Genomic DNA, 21814 nt, shown 5'->3' on the forward strand with positions numbered 1-21814 from the left:
TTTCTGTAATTATAGCTGTGACAGCACCTGTGGCAATAGCACAGTATCAGCAAATAGAAGTTCCAGTTCAAAAATTTCTGAAGAGTGTGTTGCTGGACTGTGAGTCATTCAGCAGAAGATGACCAGAGTTAGACATCCAGAAATGGATGTAGAAAAGTGAACAACGTGAGGGTTTCTTGGAAAAACTCATAAAATAAGAATAGTTGTTACAGTTGAGTTGCTGAAGAAGGATTAAAAAGTCTGGGTATGTTCCATGCAGTTCCTGCAGAGTCCTCACTAGTTCTGGCTGGGGCGGTAGTCCAACAACTGGAAAATCCCTGTGAATGTACAGAAAGGTAGATTCAAACATCTGCTTTGGGGAACGCTAGGTATTTGTTTTTGCACTGAGAGGTAGTAATGATCATCATTACTCCCCACCTTGCTCTGAAGTGGTGTAAATTACTCTAATTGTTTGGACTCAGATCTCAGCTGTTTCAGATGGAAGAGAATAACATTACTTAACAGTCAAGAGAGCAGGGTATGGAAAATTATAGGACCTGCATAGTTGCAGCTTGGCTGTCTTCCATGTCGGTACTATTTTGCATTGCTGTGTATGTTGTTAACACCTTGGTATATATGGATTGTGTGGTCACACTATAGCTGCTTGGGGAACTATATAACTTTGAACTGCATAAAATTAATGTAATTTTTTAAAAATTCTTTTCTGACAAAATATGGTTAATTAGAGTAGAAAGGATCTGCTCATTAGTTGTATTTTACCCTGAATCAAGTGTGAAAGTAACAGGGAATATATCTTGGCAGAGGCCTTCCACTTATTTGCACTGCAGCCTCCAGAGAAGTTCAGTGCTGCCTGATGACACGCATGATTGGATGGCTTTGCTGTGCAGTAGAGATTGGAGCCAGCACTATTTCAATAGATCTGATATTCAAATTACAGTCACAACATTTGAAGCTCAGCTTTAATTAAAAACAACAACAAAATTAAAAGCATAAACCAAAATGGAAAATCCTATCAAAAAATATTTTTATTAGAGCTTTAATTACCTATAAGATTAGTGTATATGTTAATATACCTATTAATATATTAATATTAATGCCTTTTTTTAATCTGTGTAGTTTCATCTGTCTAATGTTGAATTACAGATTATTAGTTACTGTGGAGACTGTAACTGAAGCAACCTGTGAAGATGTCTCCACAATGACTTGACTTAAGAGTTTGACACGAAATGCAGAACTCCTCTAGCTCTTTTTAATCCTTTTTCTCATGGTTGTTTATTTCTTGCACTGAAGGAAGGAGGGTTTTGAGCTCGCTGTTGGGGTTTGTTTTTCACAAGTATTTGTTCTTACTGCCAGATATTCTGGAATACCAATAAATTCAGGCCAAAAAGTGTAAAAAACTGTTGAGAGAAAATAGTCTGCTTAATCATTTCTGATAGCCAAAATTCAGACTAAATGTAAAACAAAAGTCACATTTAAAAAAGAAAATGGAGAATAATAAAGAAAAGCCTTTGTACCAATGAGATACGTGAGTTATAGTAACATTCAGATTTACTATTGCCAAGAAGGAACTCCTGGAACTACCTGGATTGGGACTCTGCTCTAGTAAATCGAAGGTGGTATCATGCACAGTCTGGCACAATCTTTGCACTCTTTTTATTCTGAGGGGTCTGTTGTAAACAATCTTAGTCAAAAGTGAACAGGAATGCAAAATGCACCTGAATAAGCTCTGGGCAGACAGAAGAGGGAACAAATGAACAACAAGCCCTTAAAAACTCTCAGCGTTACTGATCTTTGTAAAATTCTTCCTGTTTCAAGTATTGTGTACATTGTAGGTTAGAGTACTCCTGCACATCCTGCAACCCTGTCTCTGTGTAGGAGCATGGCAACTTATAAGTGGTAGAGTAAGTGAAAGGGAAGAAAACATTATGCCCTTTTGGTATGCTGTGTCTCCTTTCAAGAACTGGTGCTTGAAAATGTTACTGGAACAATATGAAAGTAGTCAGCATGCCCAACATACAGCTTTAATTGGAAGTGCTTTCAAGCTGTAATTATTGAATAGTATTGTTTTAGGAAAAGATGTAAAATGATATAGGTTACCAGTTTTACCTTGCTTTATAATGAAAGGTAAAATGATGGGGTTTGTGCAGGATAAGCTTTGAGACGGAACAGATGATCTTCTGATGATTTTTCAGTGTGTTTTTTCCCCTGTAATATGAGGGTTTTTGAGCAAGAGGCAAAGCAGGTGTCTGCTGCAATAGCTCTCCAAACTGCTAAGTGAGATTTGCCAGCACTCATCTGGGAAGTCTGCAGAGTCTACAGGAGGATTTTCAGGCCAGTTGCAAGGGGAGATCGAGCAAGTTAGCTGACAAAATGGATTTTGAAGGTTGCTGTGTTACACTGAGAGGTTTTTGCCATGGACAAAGGAAGCAACTAACTAACTTTCCTTGAAATTGGTGCCAGCCACAAGCTGTAAATCACCCAACAGGGAGGTAAAGCAGCTAAATGGACTCATTTCTCTCCCTAAGAGAATGAGTGTCACATCAATAAAGCCCATGTTTGACTATCCACTGGCCACTTGGGCTCTGAGGCTGGCATATAACGCAGTTGTTGAGCTCTGTGGGTTTTTTTTGTTTTGTTTTGTTTTTTAATCCTGAAATATTATCCCCCCTCACTGGCAAAGTTTGTCCTTGTCTGCACTCTGTCTATCAGCTTTTGTTATTACACCAAAATCCTGACTTTCACCTTTTCTTTCATCCTTTCTCTTCAGGTCAAAGTAGCTGCAGCTGCCAATTAGTCTTTGGCTCTCAGACTGAGCTAAGTTGTTCTGTGCCTTGGGTAGCACTATTGGCTTTTCCCCTGTAGTTGTGGTGCATTTTCTTAATGAAACATAGGCCAGACTTATCTAGAAGTCCAATTTTAAATGTCAGAGAAATATAAACTTTTGTATTATCAGTAAATAATTCTGAAATTCTCCTTACTGTTGGCAACTGGTTTAAGAGTGAAGGAATGTCTTGCATGTAATTACATTACCAGGAGTTGGTTAGTTCAACTCAGCCAATCAGCTGTGTAATGCTTTTTATCTGTGGGGCAGTTATTTACTTAACTGTCTGCATTTTTTTATCTTTTAACTTTTTCAGTGCCTAACTAAAACTGTGGGAGTTTGAATATTTAGCAACTTTATTTAGCAATATTTTTTGTTCTGTCAATATACTGCAGTGGAAGATAAGCTTAGTCTTTCTGTCCAGATTATTTACAGAAATGTGTTGTTCCCTGGAAATGGCAATAAGAGACCCCATTATATGGTGCAATCTGTACTTAGGCCTATGCTAGTTTTAGTAAATCAGGAACTTTTCCATTGCAGAGAAACTCTGAGTGAATGAGGACATTATTCTTCCAGCTGAAAAGATAAATCTTTCTGAATTATGTTACACCAAGCCAGATTGAGATGTGAATTGCTGCCTACAGGACAGAAATACCTGAGCTGCTCAAGCCACATGTGTCTGGTAATAATAATTCATTGCTTCATCACTGAAGCAGACCAGACTCTTGCATACAAACATGTAATGTTTCTGCAGCATTCTGCTTTTAACTTGTTGTTTCTCACCATGATGCAGACCAAAAACTACGGGACTGCTTGTGTTGACATGTGGGAGACAGAAATGGTTTGGCACACTGATACTTTATGTGAGTTAGAAAGCAACATTTCATTCTGTTAATGTCGCGCAGTGGAAGAAAAAAAAAACAAAAGGAAACTTCTATTGGCAGTTTCAGAGAATGCATTACTGTAGAGGATAAACAGTTTCCTACATTGTTCATTTGCTATTGGAGAAATGCTTAGCTGAACAGGGGCCAGAAATGGAAGTGGTAATCATTAAACAAGTGAATCCACTAGTTGCGTGCTCCAAAAAATTCATGGTGGAACATACTTCTCAATGCAGAGTTGCTAAGGACTCTGTGCAGCGGGAGAAGGTCATACTTAGTGCTGTGGGGTGAAGGCACTCAGCATCTTAGTTAGAGAAATTCACATGGGCAACCACAGAATTTGTGTGGCTGGGCATAGAAACCAGGATCAGAAAATTTCCTCCCTATCTGCAGAACTATTCAGACACAATATTAAAGCACATTTTGAAATGTTTGGATATAGCGGTTAACTCTTTTCAAAAGCTGTTTTCATTCAAAAAAAGCTGGTTTTTTTTCATTCAAAAAAAGCTGTTTTCATTCAAAAATGTTCTCTCATTTTTTCTTTGAGAGGCATTCCTTCATGTGCTCACAGTTGGAAAAACAAAAACAAAAACAAAAAACCACCCTCCAAATTTGTTGTTTTAGTTAATTTGGAAATTCTCTGCAGATAATTGGTTTCATTGGGAACACATGCTTTTTCATGTGTCAATTGCCATTGCTTTTTTTTCTTCTTTTTTTTAGGTGAACATGTTTGTGGAAGGATTCCACGATGCTATTCTTCTTTATGCTCTGGCTTTACAGGAAGTCCTGAAGTTTGGTTTCAGTAAGAAAGACGGGGAAAAAATTGTTCAGCAAACACGTAATAGGACATATGAAGGTAAGAATATATGTAGAAAGCCAGCTTTCACAGTGAAAAAATAAAAAATAAAAAATCAGGTCTTTTTTGTGTGCAGAATAAGGACTAGTGCCTGTTCCACTCTTAAGAAAGAGGAAGATATCTGTGTGAAACTATAAAGATCTTTAAGACTAGCTCACATTTTTTACCAGTCTGAACTTTTTTTGCACTGACCCTAGAGGTCTTATTCAGCTTAAAAACTCCTAACAATTTAATGACCCTCACAGATGTTGTAAAGAAATACCAATAATTTTCTCAGGCTTTCTTTGTTTTTGAAAAGATTACAACTGCTCACTTTACTCTTGTGTATCTATTAGCTCTGAGATTGCCTCATTTTTTCCATTTGACCTTTTTTTTTCAATCTTAAAGCCTGGGAATGGATCAGGGCAAGGAGATGCCAGGTTTTTTGTTGTTGTTATTTCTTGCCAGGGCTCTTTTGGGCCCTAGAAGGATTTTCCTCTTTTCAGGAGCTGTTCATGTTATCACGGAGGCAGCAGCACTACTAATCCTGTAGGCTGAGATTATGTGCTGCAACTGGCAAATGAATGTCATCCCATTAATGCAAAGCCATGTGAGAGCTTTTGCCAAGTGAGGATCATCATAAATTGAAGGTTGAGTGTGATATCGTTGGATTCATCCATCATGTAATATTCTCATTCATCTCGTAATATTCCAATATCACAAAATTGTCTTTTGCTTTATAATTGGCAAGATTTCCTATGGAAATCCCTAAGAGAGAGAAACCTTTCCCTTAGATAAGAAGTGAATAATTAAACATGTAAGAAAAACTTGGTAGCCAGATAATCTTAGAGTGCACTGGACATTGTGAAGGAAGGCCAGAAGCACAGCAGCTCCAAAACTCTTTCTGTTTCTGAAACAATGATCTAACCAAAAGGGAGAATGGCCCCCAGCATGGATTAAGGTAACATAAGATCTGCTTTAAATTACAATGGTTGCAGTCATCCCACAAAGAGCCCTGCATAAGCTGGAGATTTTGCTGTTCCCAGAACACACAATTTTAAGAGATGGATTCTGGTGTCTCAGGACACAGTTCATGGTTAGGCTATACTGTGCTCATGGTTTGACTATACTGCATGTGAACAGATACTCTAGCACAGCCTATTTTCTTGCTCACTTTTTTGCTCCAGGAAGCCACCAGCTGTTGTGCCCATACCATTATTTTATAGTACTATGTGCTCCCTGCAGGTTATGTGTCTGATTCTCACACCTGACTTGTAAAATCTGACAGGAGCACATGTTCTCCTCCCCTGCTTCTGAAAACCAATTTGTTGTTTCTGGGTGACTTGTCAAAGGTATACTGAAAATGTAGCTGTCCAGGTGAGCTGAGAGGTTTTGGTTGAAAAGGTCAAAATGCCATATCACATTGCCATTTCTTCTCTGGCAGTACTTTACCGGGTGTAATTTACAAAAATAAACCTGCTTTTGAAAGAGATCTTCAACTTGTTGTCTCGCAAGCCATCCTTTGTTCTACCATTAAGCTCTTCTCTGAAGTGAATTGCAGAATGTTGTCCATCCACTTGTATGTGGGACAACGCTAAAGGAGATTTGGTTGTGTCAGTTTGATGGCTGGACTTGATCTTAAGGATATTTCCTAATCTAAATACTTCTATAATTCTATATTCTCACCAGAGTCTACTGCAGGACTGAAAGTTTGTAATTTGCTTTTGTAGGCCTTGACAATCAGAGCTCTGGTTGCATTAAGGATACTCATTTAACCGGTGGCATCTAGATATCTGATTGCCTGGGCACCTCATTTTACATTTTACCTCATTCTGAATTAGGTGACCCCCCCCAGAAATCCAGCAGGGTGAGGATGCCTTTTTCTGCATCATATACTTCTGCCAGCAACATCTGCACAGATGACATTGTTTGCTTAGAAAAGGGTATGGCTGAGGTGATCAAATGATTGCTTAGTGCTTAATTGTCAGAGACACCATGATATGACTGCAGGAACATTTTGTGGAGAATATTTTCTTTTTCTTGTAATATCATCTAAAAAATAACAGAATTGTCTATATGTAAGTATGTAATGTAATGAAATAAAGAGAGCCCAGATAAAATTCTCCTACCTGGATTGAAACACAGTTCTTCATTAATTAAAAATTTCTAAAAACATTTCTTAAGGAAGAATGTTGCAGGAAATGTTAAAATTTCATACTCTTTGATTCAGATGGAAAAGTAACATACAAGTGTTTTCCATTAAAAATCCCACAGGAATTTTAGTTTCTGCAAGTTCTAGTACTTATTTCTAATAATCCTGTCCTGTCTTTCTTAGGCCAGGGAGGTGTCTGGCCCAGTTAATGTCTTCTATCAGATATAGAAACCAGACAGCTGTGTAGGCAAGGCTGTTGCAGCTCTTTGTGGTGGCCGCTTTCAGTTATTCAGTAGCTGAGCGATTATACCCATTCCTGCAGTAATCAAATTTCCAGTTGTCCAGTTTTGCTTTACTGTTATACTAAAAAAATACTTGCTTGACAGTAACTCTTTTGGTGAACACTGAATATTCTGAAAATCACAGTATGTTGAAACCCTCCTGGCATCTTAACAGGGAAAAGATAAATAGATGTGTGTTAATCTGTTGCATATCTAATATTTTTAGGTTGAAGGGAATTTATGCTCTAGCTGAGTACCTGACCTCTCTTTTCTGATTAACAATCACTGAGAAGCTGATTCTCTACTTCGTGGCTCAGTCGTGTAATTGGTGTAGCATGGATGTAAACTGATGCCTGTTTAACTTGTACTGCTGTAAGTGGCTGTATTTGGTGTCAGGCAGTGGATCACATTTTAGAATATCTAGGGTGATGAAGTGTAACAGCAAAGTCTCGAGTGTCTTCATTATAATTAGGCTGGAGCTTCATCAAAGCTAACAGGTATTTTTTGATGGGTTTCAAGGACCTGTTTGATTTACACAGATCCTAGAGTGGCTGAAGTCGGCAGACCTCTGGATCCATCTGGCCTAACCCCAGCTCAAGCAGAAACACCCAGAGCAGGTTGCCCAGGGCCATACCCAGGTGGCTTTTGGTGTAGGTTCCACAACCTATCTGGGCAACCAGTGTCAGTGCTTGGTCAGCTCTGTCACCCCACACAGCAAGAAGGTGGAGCCGTGTTCATCATAGGCAAAAGCATACACATACAAGAGGATCAGACTGAATGTATTTTCATCATGACAGTTAAAAATTCGACAGGTTGCCCCAGAGGTGTTGTGCAGTTTCCGTCCAAGGAAGTTTTCAAAATCAGGTAGAGCCAAGCCATGAGCAGCCCATTCTGAATTGCTGTCTGACTTTGCTCTGAATTGAATGTTGCACAAGAAGCCTCCTGAAGTTCTTTCAAACCCAAGTTATCCTGTGAGTCTGTGATTCCAAGTTTCCTAGAGTTTCCTGGAATATGAATGGTAGTTGAAGGCAGAGATGGTGCTTCAAGACTAGAAAAATTCATATTGAATGTTTAATTTATTCCTCATAATCAAAAACAAGTACTGAAATCATCAGGATTCAGACGTGATTTCACGTGCAGAATTTTGAATGTGACTTCATTCTCTGAAGGGCTGCTTGGGACAGTGCCATAATCTGTCAAGTTAGTTTTAAAAGTCTGAATGCTGTTGAAGTCTGTAGAGCAAGACTGGGATCTAACCTGAGGGAATATCTGATCTTTCCCTCAGGCTTGTAAAAGAAGGAAATGAACTCGGGTCTAAACTATAAGGCACAAACATATTGTACAGGCAATCCTGTGTAAACAAATGCAAGATTTAATGCATGCATAATGCACATGGTGCCTCCTATCCTCACTCCTTCAGTATCCCATCAGGTGGAAACAACTCTGAACTGTCTCTATGCATGCAGCAACTCTGTAAGTCTGTAGAACATAGGGCTGTGCCGCTGAGTTCTCTGCCACACATGAGCTGGCCTCTTATTGAGGCATCGATAGATGTTTCAGGGCTCTGTAAATAACCCACATTAAGTGTATTAGTGTTCTTGCATGCCAGCTTACTGGATGAGGTTTTTCTCACATATTCCCCAAACAGGCTCACACATTTGATATTTAAAAAGGAGAAATGTTAAGAATTCAGGAATGCAGACACTGAGATGAAATTACAATTTCTTTTGGAATGCCAACAAAAATGCTGGGAGACTGATGAGATTTCCTGTCATATCAGTCTGTAAAAACCTGTCCACTGTTTTCTTGTTTTCCTTGGAAGGGCTCAGTATTTTAACTAATTAATTTTCTAATTCCTCACATGCCATTCTTTAGGCATTGCAGGGCAGGTGTCCATTGATGCCAATGGGGACAGATACGGGGATTTCTCAGTGATTGCAATGACGGACCCAGAGGCTGGCACACAGGAGGTAAGAAAACAGCCTGTCATCTGTTTACTTGGAGGGCATCTGTCTTTTAAATATATACATTAAAATAGTATTGCTTAACCATGTCAATCTGCAGCCCATATCATTTCTTTAAAAAAACTTCTTGAAGTAATTATTCTAAACAATTTTTAAACTTAAAAGTTCTTTGATAGTTCCAATGTATTTCTTCACTTTATGCTAGTCTTTAAAATTTAAAAGATGAAACCTGACATTCTAGCAAAGCCTAATAAATTGTGAATATAAGAAATTATTGTTTAAAATATTTAAGTCCTTTTACTTAGTGGTAAGAAGGACCATTGGGCACAACATATGCCACACTTGGGTTATTCCACTGGATACAGAAGGAGGAGTAGAAACAGAAGTGAAAAACAGCCTATACAAAATAGCACCAGTTGCACCCAGCATGGCTGGGTTGTTTATTAATGCACGGCTCTAATTCAAGCTGTAGAATACAGCTTCAGGTAGTTGTGCTGTTAGCTGCAAAGTAAACATCAACATAAGTTTTGCTCGTAATCTTTTGCTCTTCATCTTCATGAAGAGCCCAGCAAGCTCAAAAGTGAATCAGTAGTCAGACTGAGCTGGACTTTCTCTATGTGGAGTCTGGTGAAATTATTATTTTTGTCAGTCCAGCAGCAAAAACAAATTCAAGAAGCCTTTTTGCATGAGTAAGGATGTCTCATGCATTTTCTTGTGTAAAAATGATTGAAAAACTCCAGCAGTAAACTGCAGGCACTGTCAGAGGTAGGACTAATCATAGAATTGCAGAATTGCTCAGGTTGGAAAAGACTTTAAAGATTATCGACTCCAAACACAACCTAACCATACTACCCTAATTAACAATCCTCTGCTAAATCATGTCCAAATGGATTTTAAACACATCCAGGGATAGTGACTCAATCGTCTCCCTGGGGATCCTATTCCAGTGCTTAACCCTTTCAGTAATGATAGTTTTCCTGATATCCAACCTGCACCTCCCCTGGTGCAGCTTGAGGCCATTTCCCCTCATCCTGTCACCAGTGAGAAGTGACCAGCCCAGCTCTCCCTGCAATCACCTTTCAGATATTGGAAGACAGCAATAAGGTCTCCCCTCAGCCTCCTCTTCCTCAGACTAAACGTCCCCAGTTCTTTCAGTCTCTCCTCATAGGACACATTCTCCAAATCCTCCACAAGCCTTGTTACCCTTCTTTGGACCTGCTCCAGCACCTGTGTCCTTTCTGTACAGTACTCAATGTACTTTCTGCCCAGTACAGGAGCAGAATGACTTCCCTAGTCCTGCTCACCACACCATTCCTGATACAAGACATGATGCCACTGGCTTTCTTGGCTCCTGGGCATACTGCTGGCTCATATTCAGCTGACTGTCCATCAGTACACCAAGGTTCCCATTCCATCAGGCAGCTTTCCAGGCACTTCTCCCTAAGTCTACAGGGTTGCCTGGGGTTGTTGAGACCAAAATACAGGACCTGACACTTGGCCCTATTGAAATCCATTTGGTTTACCTTGGCCCATCGATCCATTCTGTCCATGTCCCTTTGTAGTGCCTTTTTCCCCTCAAGCAGATCAACACTCCCTCCCAACTTGGTGTTGTCTGTGAACTTACTGAGGGTGCACTCAGTACCCTCATCAAGATCATTAATAAAGGCGCTAATTAGAAGTTGCCCCAGTGTCAAGCCCTGGGGGCCACCAACAAATCACTGATCATCATTAAATGAAGTTAGGAGTACAGATTAGTTGGGATAAGGCTGGTGTGAACAACTTGTATCTTTTCTGTTTGTTCAGCCCATTAATTCTTTATCCTCTTTATCAGTTTAATCTCCTGCTCTTAGCCTTCTATTGTTCTTTCCTTTGCAGTTTTAATCTTCTACTTCTTTCATATTACCTTTTTTAATATGTTGCTCATTTTAATTTCTCTTCTGCTTTATGATGCATATACATACAAGTAGCATGCTTTATGTGTGATTACTTATTATTTGTATTTGCTACATTTATTTCTGTCCCTGTGCCTCACTCTAGAAATATTGTTTAGTTGATTCTTGTTTTATTAATTTTGCCAGTTTCTGCTATGCCAGTACATGAACTTTTATTTCTCAACTGAGCCGAGCCAGATTAATCCTTTTGGGCAGAGCTTTTCTCCAGGATCATTCAGAATTTAAATCTGAAAGGTCCTAAACAACAGAATACCTGTTCCAACAGAGCTTCGCTGCAGGTGTGTGGGTTGTTAACCCTTGCGTGGAGGCCTGCAGTTTACCATGGGTAGTGCTTGCACTGCAACAGGCACTCATTTTTCATTTGGAGACAATGAAGAGCTGCCTCCCAAACTCCCTCAATGCATGTGTCAATGTTTAACCGCTTTTACTTCTTGAAAATCTGTATCCTATTTCTGATTTGAATCTTTTTGGTGTCCCTTCATAGCTATTTATTGTTCTTAAGCCTTTCTGCATGCTTTCACATTTTCTAAGTCCTGACGGTAGAGGAGGACTCCCCCACTCCAATTTGACAAATTAAACAATCTCCCAATTAAATCTGTTGCCTGCCAATGCAGCAGATTTCTCACAAGTTTTTAACTCCAGATGAACTACTGGAAGATAAATGAACTCCTTTATAACCAGGGCATATGTTATCTGTCTTTTAACTCTTCCTCTTCAAAAAAGAGTTTAAGTAAAAGTCTGGAGCAGTGTATCAGTGTCTTTAATTTGAAAACTGTAATTCTAAAACCTAGTTCTGTCTTAATAGATATTTATAGATATTTATAGACTAATACTGTTGATGTGTTTCTGCTGTCGTTGCTATTTCAGTGTTATCATATTTGGACTTTTTCCTTTACTACTGTGAAAATAATTTTTGGAATTATTTTCAGATGAGTTACCTAGTACTAGCACAGTTTAATCCTGCAACTTTGCAGTAGATCCAAAGCATGCTACTTTGAATTAAAGCCTGAATTTACAATTGGGGATGAGACTGAAATTGTGAATCATCTCGATGGACTGGTCTGAAATAACAGACCTTGCTACCAGGATGATAAGCATAAAATACCCTTCCTGAGTAAATACAGACAACAGCAGAAGTAGAGGTACAGAATGACTGGCTCTGTAGTAGTTCTGCAGAAGATCTAAAGATATAACTGAAATTGATCGTGTATCTCCTAGACCTTACAAAATAGAGAAGTCTAACATGCAAAATATTTTAAGTGCTTTCTCCCGGTCTCATGACAATCCTGAGCATTCATTCTGCTATGGAAAATTTGAAGAAAGGTCAAGGAGAGCTTTCAAGAAGGAATATGAAAGAGTTTAAAAAACAAAAACAAACAAACAAACAAAAAAGAACAACACCTTGTGTGAGCTGGGTTTATACAGAAAAAAAAAAGACTGAGGGTAGAAAGGTAAGTGTCTGTGAGTATGCAAAAGGATATTTCAGGAAGAGTCTCTATGTCGACTGGAAATTGCATAAGTAGTGATGGCTAATTGCAACAAGGGAGTTTTTGCTTACATGCTAGGGAAAGTCAGTGATGGGAAAGATAATTTCTGGAATGACTGCCTGCGGAAAATGTCAAATCTCCAACTTCATTGGCTTTGAAGAGCAGGTTGGATAAACATCTTTCAGGAATGCTCTTGTTCAGCTGATTCTGCCTTGAAGCAGAGCATGGACTGCATAACTTCCTAAAGACCCCTTCAGCCACATCCTTTGTGATTCAGCATTCAGACACAGGAGTCCAAGCAATTGGTGCAGCATTCCTTTTTGTTTTACTTCTCTAGTGTGATAATAAAATCTTTCATTCCTTTCCTTTTGCATAGGTGATCGGAGACTACTATGGAAAGCAGGGGCGTTTTGAAATTCGATCAAATGTGAAATACCCTTGGAATCATGGCAGGCTGAGAATAGATGAAAGCAGAGTTTCGGAGCATACAAACAATACACCTTGTAAATCATGTAAGTAATGCTTCTGTGCAACTGTCAGAAGGACGAATCCTTGTAGTGAAGCAGCGTAACAGGCCTTATTAAACTGCTTAGCACAGTCGTCTTAAGTCGGACATCATGAGTGTGTCCCTCTGCTGATTCTTTGTGAAGCCAAGGTCTTGCAGCCTCTGGTATTATGTGTTCTGAATCATTTTCCTGAATTTAAATGTGATAGTTGTTGTAATGCCTGCTTGAGGCGCAGCCCAAGACCCTGAGGCTTTGTGACCTTCCAAGGGTTAAAAGGTAAAATCTGTCTTAGCCATGAGAAAGGATAGAACTGAAACCCTGAACAGAGAATAATTATGTCAACAATTAGCAGGTGTGGAGCTCAGTTCTACCAGTGCTCACTTATCCAGTGCAGCATGATTTTCAAGGCTATTGGAAGGCATTGTGAGGAGACAACTAGCCTGGGAAGAGATGAAGTAGATTGAACCAAAACTATGAATCTGGAAGGCTGGGGTTTCCATGCACAGATGAGGGGAGGGGAGGGGAGGGGAGGGGATTTTCAGATGACCTTAAGCGCACATCCTGATGTATAGAGACAAACCCCTCAAATGCTCAGGGATAACATAAAAGGAAGGAGCAGTTTAATTTCCTTAATATTTCTCTGACTAAGAGGGCTGGGGCATCTCTCTCATGAAAACAGACTGAAGGAGCTGGGCTTGTTCTATCTGGAGAAGAGAAAGCTATGGGGGCACCCCATTACAGACTTTCAATATTTAAAGGGAAATTATAAACAAGAGGGAAATCAACTTTTTACACAGGTAGATAGTGATGGGGCAAGGGGAAATAGCTTTAAAGTGGAAGAAGGTAGATTTGGACAAGATATCAGAAAGAAATTCTTCACTGTGAAGGTGGTGAGGCACTAGAACAGGTTGCCCGGTGAGCCTGTGGATGCTCCCTTCCTGGAAGCACTCAAGGCCAGGCTGGATGGGGGCTGTGAGCAATCTTTTCTAGAGGAAGGTGTCCCTGCCTATAGCAGGGGATTGGAACTCTGTGATCTGAAAGGTCCCTTCCAAACCAAACCATTCTGTGACTATGATTGAGCACTTGGCAACCTGATGATCTTTGAGACCCCTTCCAATCCAAGCCGTTCTGTGGTTCCATTTTCTAAAAATGCAGATAGGCACGATAAAAAGGAGCAGGCTGTATCCACATAAAAATGATTTTCTTTGCAGAAGACTAGTCCCTACTTGGGCTCTGCTGTACCCACTGTGTCTATGGAACAAGAAGAAGCTTCTGTGGTTTTAACTTGAAAGGACATAGATTCTTGATACTGTTGAGTAATCAGTCATTTTAATAAACTGGCTGATGACAGGTCATGATCCTAAACCAGATGAAATAGAATTGTTTCTGTTATAATGGCTAAAGGCATATCCAGGGCTGATTCCTGTTGTGCACAATGCTGCAATCCTGGTTTGCGTTATGATTCAGATCAAGCTGTCCAGACCAGTTTCTTAACAGCATGTGTATAATCTTTATTTTTGACTCTTTTTTTACTGTATTTGTTACTGATCTTGGTTACTTATTTAACTGCAAGGAAAACAGGGACAAAAAATAAGCAGTCAGGAACTAGAGTAGAAGAGATTCCCACTGAGTCTTAAACTCTGAAGACTTCGCTTATTATCTGGGATTGGTCATTCATTTCCTAGTCATGTGTGTTTTCCAATGTGTGAATGCAAATAGTCCTCATTATGAACTCTGATTGTTGTTTTTTCCATTTTTCAAGCAGGTGGTCTAGGAGAATCAGCAGTTACAGGAATAGTCGTGGGTGCCTTACTTGGAGCAGGATTGCTAATGGCTTTTTACTTTTTCAGGTTAGTCCAATTCACTGAATATTCCTTCAACTCTTTGCTCATCACCCACACCTTTTAGCTCCTGGAAGCATATCTCTGATGGGAGACACCATTATCATGTGTGGTAACACTTCCACGTAGACATTGAATATGCTTTGCTTGTACTTTTGTTGAATCAAAATAACTGACTCAGGGCCTCATCCTGTAACTGTTTACATCTCTAAGTAACTTTACTTGTGGAACTAGTTCCAGTGAGTTCTGTTCATTCACAGATAACTTATTAAATTACTTTGGCCTTGAAAGCCTTCTTTGATTGGTATTGCTTGGCAGAACAATTGCACAGTTTGTGATCATGTAAGAAATTTATGTCATTTGCCTGGTACCGTGCTTTGTTTTTGAGCAATGAGTGGAATTGTAGTGGAAGCTGGAAAGAGATGTCTGATTTGGTTTAAGAGAGCATTTGGAGTTCAAAGCTGTGCATTTAACTGAATAAGCTGAGGTCAGCAGAGGGTGATCGGTGTTTTATTCCTGTTTAGGTAAAATAATTCTTACATTGCTGGCCAATGTAAAGTCTTGAGACTTGATCCTACGTTGTCAGACCAAATTATTTTTATATCAGTTCAGCATCTTATATATGGTATGATTTATCCTTTCATGATATGAAGAGCAAAAGCAAATAGGAGGGTAGAATTAACCTCTACAAATAAGAATCAAATCCTTTTTATCAATGAAAATACATCTCTATTGAAAAAAAAACAAAACAAAAAACCTTAACAAAATGAACAGGCAAAACCTTGGTCAGTTTACTAGCAATTAATGGGGTTTCAAAAGATCTGAGAACCAGAACTATTAATTGAATACTTAACAATATTTGGTACTTACATCATGTGTTGTTTGGATCTGAAACAAGACAAATTAACTGTAACTAAAAAAACTAAAAACCTAAAAAAAAAAAAAAAAAAGAAAAAGAAAATACGACTGTATCTTCATATTCTAGCTCATCAGAAGCTCTTGCATCTTTTTATACATTCCCAATCTGAGCTGGTAATTCTGGGTTTTTTTGTTTGTTTTTTTTTAAGTCTTGCTGATACTGAGAGAAATTGGTAGTTGAGTACAAGAAATAGGTCAAAAGGCCTACTTGAGCAGACACAAAAATATACAAAGGTCACTGTAGGAACAGGTCTTAGACTCTAAGTCATCTGACACTAAAATTTGAGTTGGAAATCCACCTGAACGAAGATGGGTTGGCAGTCTTTGTATTTGTGGTCAGAGGGGAGAAATGAGCACTTTTTTGGGTGCTTTTAGGCTGCACACGCACCTTCCAATTACTCTGTTTTTATCATCTGGATCTGTAATCCATACAAATGAGCATAGAAACTCAGTGTTAAGTGAGCATGCAATCTCTGCTGAAAGATTTGGATTTAAAAGGATTTAAATTCAAGGAGCTACATTTCTGAAAAAAGGGCATGTCTGTGTAGATGAGCTACTGCTGAGTGCACTGTCTCACCTGTGGAAGACTAGCATAAATTAAGTAAAAAACATGTATTTTTTCTAATTACTTCTGAGCCTATGGATACAGATGTAGTTGTCTAGGAACCTGTGGGTAAACAATTTCTGTTGAGTCATACTATCCAAATTAAAACCTTGTTGTTTTGAAAATCCTTCTTCCATCACCACATACCTAGCTTAGACTAATGCTACACATGCAAGTGGAACAGAAGATGGAATCATGACATGCAAAGATTTTGTGATGCATCTACACAAAAAATACTGTGTGCAGGTGGGGCTGAACTAATGCCTTTCTGAAGCATTGGTATTGAAACTCAGTGGAAGCATAAACGCATGAAAAGTAAACATGGTAGTCTGATGGTTTTGGGGGAAGATTTGGATACTAAAGGGGAAACTGAAAGGCAGTCAGAAGCAGAGGGATGTATAAATTAGCATATCAGGATCCATCACAAGGCCCTGGAGGAAGACATGCAAGAAAAAGTATGTCTTCTGAATGAGCAGTTGTATTTACATCTTATCTATGTGCTACACCGCTTTTCTTGATTCATCTTATGATATTATAAACATAGTAGCTTTCTCAGTGGGAGATGGGACAGTTAGTTAGCTAACATACAGTTTCAGTCAGAAATGCAACTGAATAAAGAGTCAAATCCATTGTTTAAACTCTGCAGAAAGTGCCCCCTGTACACAGGAAAGAAATTTGGCTTTGATCAATATAAAGCAGTGATGTGACACAGTTCACATGACATTTCACAAAAACTTCCTAATCACTTAAATCAGAATTTTTCAAAGAAGCAAATGTCTGTGTCGTGATGCTTTGAGACTGCTGTATGACAGTCATTCTTGAGGCTGGGTAAAATATTTCAATGCAAACTACTTTAATCTTTGACCAGGGTTTAACATTCTGTCACATTCCATTTTTCAACTGGAACACAGCTGTCCCCTACAGGCATTCTTTATAAGGAAGGTCCTGTTATCCTATAGCTGAAGAAGGATTTCTCACTCTGTTCCTCTTCTTTCATGCAGAAAGAAGTACAGAATAACTATTGAGAGACGAACTCAACAGGAGGACTGTAACATGGGGAAACATCGGCAGTTACGCGAAGACTCCATTAGATCTCATTTTTCTGCTGCATAAAGAAGAAGAAAAATAATCCCATTCTTCCTGGGGGAAAAAAAAAAAAAAAAAGATTAGGGGAATGGGCACAACCAAAGACATCAGTGTAAGAAGAGGCTCTTGAGGAACTCACTCTTTTAAGCAGTAATTCAGTAATTTTGTCTTAATTTTTTTCAGAAGCTCAGGAATGATTAACTAATCACATTATGCCGCATGGTCTTTCATCTCATGAACAAAAATGATGCAGCTTGATGTTATAGGATGTACTTAATATGTAAAGACAATATTTCTTAAGACATGTATTAAGAACAGCAGATTTGTTTTAATTGATGAGGATGCTGCATTCTGTTTCCCGCTTTTTAGCTCCTTCCACTCCCTTCCTTAGTTGCACTTCACTTTTGGGTATCAAATACAGATTCACAGACACAAATGCTGGTTTGCTGTCAAAATGAAAAAGTTGGTTAATGTGGGGTATGATCCTGCATCACTGATTTGTTGTGCCTGACTGCAGGAAATGCAGGATTACACACATGGAGTTCAATCCTGAGAGGGAGCTGGTACTTTGGATGTAATGAACTCTGCTGACAATCAGGAAGGTGGAAACACACATGAATCATTCTTCCCTTTTTTGTGTAGTATTAAGAAAAGTACTGATTCTCCCTCTTACGTACTGGGAGCTTAGAAAAACTCCAGTGAGTGATGTGGAGTTTCACTGGCATGAAATAGTGAAAAAGAAGAGGTCTCCAGAGCAGATGGGCTAATTCTGCAATCTTATTTGTGTTTTTATTGTGCTCTTTTCTCTCCACTGCCATGACCTTTCAGAGAGGCACAGTCCATGTGGGACCTGTTCCTGTTCCCAATGAAGTCAGTGGCAAAATCCCATTAATTTCAGTGATCACAGGATTGCATCCAAAACGTGTAAATACAAAGGGGTTTGTATAGCTGAGACAGTTCAAAAGAGGGTCTTTTTTTCTGTGTAAAAATGACATTAATGCTACCATTTTAGTTTTATGATATTTTTTATCTTGTATTTTTCTATTAAAATATCTATTTTTGCTTTGGTAGGATTAAAACTTAAGGGGGATAATGTTTTGAGGACATATTTTTTATGATAGGAGTAACATGCAGGGAAAGTCAGCAACGGTAAATGCCTTTTAGAACCAGTATTTAGGGGAGAAGAAGTGACTTTATGGATAACAACAAACTTTTTAATCCTTTACTTCTCCAAGCATGTGTGTCCTGTGTACAGTTATTTAAACAATATAAATGCAGTTACCAGATTGCTTATATGATGATAACACTGATCCTGAAGATAATGAACTGTGTGTATTAAGTAGTCCCACATTAGTCAGTGAGGCTAACTTCACCTTTGTACGATTAAACACATAACTATCTTCAGGAATTGGGATGGTAAAACTCTGCTCTAGGACTGACTTTAATCTCACTGCCATTAGTATGCCTGGGAACTTTGCCATTTGTCTTTACCAGGAGCAAAACTGAATCTGTGATGAATTAGCTACTGACGGGTTATTTCACATTAGACAGATGAGAGGTCTTTCTGGTCAAGAAACGGAAATGAACAGCACGTAATATAAACGATGAAGACGACCTGTAAAAGTACTGTCTGTGAGAAAACCCAGCTATGACTATTGTAATGCATGAAATCTTCTGGCTTATCTTATTCTGATTTCATAAACATAACTTTTCTGGTCTCAGGAGTCATAGTCAGACTTTACACAGTAGTTATTCTGAAAACTGGCTCTAAATTCTGTATTCTACAAAATTTTTGTACTTTGAGAAGCCAGAGTGAAAATTCAGAGAAACCATTTTGAGGTGGCTGGAAGTGAATGAAGGGCAAAACCTGGCTTTGTTTTCTTTCTGCTGTCTTCTGTCAGTGGAGAAATACTCCATGAAATAATTCATGTGAATATTTTTGCTATTTCTTTCATTGCACTATCTCTTAGCATATGCAGAGGTCATCACCTGCTTGCTGATGGTCAGGAGAGCCATAAAAAGGAGATGGCCATAAACTGGGTAGATTTTAGGATTTTAGGCATCTTTAGGATTTTCTGTGATTGCCATTATTCACCTGATAGATTTATATCATCCCATTTTTCAGTCAAGACCTTTATGACTTTTTCAAAGGAACAGTATCCAAAGTAACACTGAGACTAATGGACAGTTTTCAGAAGTGTATACTCTTTGTCTCATGGACACCAGAGCTGGGTATAGGCTAGAACAGCATTCATACTGTCATAGAGTTGGAGTGAAAGAAGACTTCCTGATTAGTTTCTGGAGATTTTTAAAAATAATTGTGTTTATGTAGTCAATGGACATGGTTTTGTTTGTTTGTTTGTAGTTCTTCGTTAGTTGGTTGGGTTAAAAAAAAAAAAAAAAAGCTAATTGCAGAGATAACTTCGATCTACTTTTGTTTTGCAGTCAAGCCTTTCATTATTTTTATCTTTTCTTTTATCCTTTAGACTACTTTGTCATAGCAAAACTTAAGGAAAATTTTTAAGGATGTAGAGAAAAAGGGTATGATTTGAAGGATAAAATTTTTAGAAATGGTAACGGCTATGAGTTGTCCTTCCAGTCTGAAATGCTACTGACCTAGCCACTAGTTAGGGAACAAAGCAGTGTTGGCCTGCCTTTTTACTGTGCTTTCCACAGCCGGAAAGCACAGGAATATTCAGAGCAGAATATCAGAGCAATGAGATCTGTCTGGGGCAACAAGTTGTTAGGACAACTTGTTTGTTTTGTGACGTCTTATTATAACTAGGCATTTTAAAAAAAAGTAGAATGAAAGGTCACTCAGTTAAAATGACAGTTCCTCTTACCAGGTTTATATAGGATTTTTAATCATGGCTTCAGGAAGTTTTTTCCTGAAATGTCTGTTGGTGGGATGCTGATGGTGGCCTTTACAACTTTACATCCCAACGCCTCTTGTCTTCTAAAGGTGAACCTTTCTCATGTGTTAGAGTATTTTAGATTAATGAGCAAAATCTTTCTAAGTTGGTATACAGCTGTGAATTTTTCCCACAGAAGAGTGGAGATTGTGTAAGGTATTTCACATAAGTACATTCCTCTACAGCATAAACAAACTTGCCCTTCATAGCTGCCCTCCACAGGCCTCATGCTAATCTTCACAGGTCTTCCAAGAACCACAGATGAAAAACTGCCTTGAGTTTACATTATTCATCAGAGGTTCTTTACTATCTAATGTTCTTTCCCTTTTTGATTCATATGCATTAGCTCAATGCCACAACTTTTATGCTTCGGTAAGGAAATGTTTAATCAAAGTAATAATAATTGATTCTCCAAAGAGTTTTCAAAACCCACATTTTTGGCTTCAATTAGTTACTTGTGTTACAAATATGCATTACAGAGCAGCACAAGGAGGGCCTTGATTCAGCCTACACTTTAGAACACATGAAACATGCTCGACTTCAGCTTGTAAGTGCTTTACTCACTTGGGACCAAAGGGCATCATAACTGGCCACAGCCAAATCCTAGGGAATCTCACCTTGCTTGAATTGGAGCAAGGCTAGCCCCAGAGTCCATATGTTTATTTTGAAGTCTCATAGCTGTGCCTGTAACTGGTGAAATTGAACTGGTGGCTTTGTGTTTTGGTCAGTGGCAAATTCTGATAATTTAGTTTTTCACTGAATTCCCAAATATGTCAGCTTAATAGCTGATACACCTCAAAATTCTTTTCCAGAGAATAACATGAACAAACTGTTTGACTTTACTCCCTTACTTGAAGCATATATACTTCCACTGCAGCAGCATAGTCTATAACAGAGAAAGATGAAGCAAAACTTTCAATAGGACCTGTGATTTAGTATGCTGAGACCCACAGCTTTATTCAGGTGCCTAATGCTTTGATGTGGACCTTAGGTAGTTTGAGAAGTTCTGTTTATGGACAGTTTATGTGCCTCGGGCTGTCTGTGTCTCTTCATAACCAGTTAATTACCATTTCAGTCAGTGATGTGCTTCGCTCAGAACATTCAATCAGTGCTAAAAACTGCAGTAGGAATGTTGCGCATTTTGCAGGATTGTGGCCAGAATTCCGCTTATTAAATTCATTCATTTTTGAAAATAAATTTTATTGATCTGTTTTCTGTTTGTTTTTAAGAAATGCTTAATTGCATTATTGAAAGTATTTCATAGGGTTTTATTGGAGAATTATTAAGGTGTATATGTATATGTAATGTATATGTATATGTAATACTTCGAAAACAGTGGGGAGGATGGGAGCTAGACAAAATAAGAACGTGCTCCATGACAGTAAGTTCTAATGGGAGGTTGAGCTCTCTTTCATTTTTTGGCTTGCAGATCCAATCACTCTCTCCTTAAGCAAAACAAAGAAAACCTCTCATTGATTCAAAGGAAGCACATTCAGACCCTCACTGCAGTATCTTCAGTCTTTAAACTCAGCATCTTGAAGCAGTTCAAAGTTAATTTCTCAGCTTTGCAGTAG

General features: G+C 38.6%; 1 protein-coding gene across 2 annotated transcripts in view; it reads left to right on the plus strand.

The window, feature by feature from the left end:
* Positions 1-21450, plus strand: part of NPR3 (natriuretic peptide receptor 3) — a 43529-nt gene extending 22079 nt beyond the window's left edge. The window contains exons 4-8 of one of the 2 annotated variants that reach the window (XM_052670561.1): positions 4423-4558; positions 8846-8940; positions 12750-12885; positions 14642-14729; positions 17244-21450. In XM_052670561.1, coding sequence (XP_052526521.1) covers positions 4423-4558; positions 8846-8940; positions 12750-12885; positions 14642-14729; positions 17244-17355 — 567 coding nt within the window. In that variant the 3' untranslated portion in view covers positions 17356-21450. The remainder of the gene's footprint in view (positions 1-4422; positions 4559-8845; positions 8941-12749; positions 12886-14641; positions 14730-17243) is intronic. The other variant, XM_052670562.1, reaches the window with a different exon arrangement.
* Positions 21451-21814: the final 364 nt, after the last annotated feature.

Source organism: Tympanuchus pallidicinctus, unplaced genomic scaffold (assembly GCF_026119805.1).
Source record: "Tympanuchus pallidicinctus isolate F22 unplaced genomic scaffold, pur_lepc_1.0 scaffold9, whole genome shotgun sequence".
NCBI classification, from domain to species: Eukaryota; Metazoa; Chordata; class Aves; order Galliformes; family Phasianidae; genus Tympanuchus; species Tympanuchus pallidicinctus.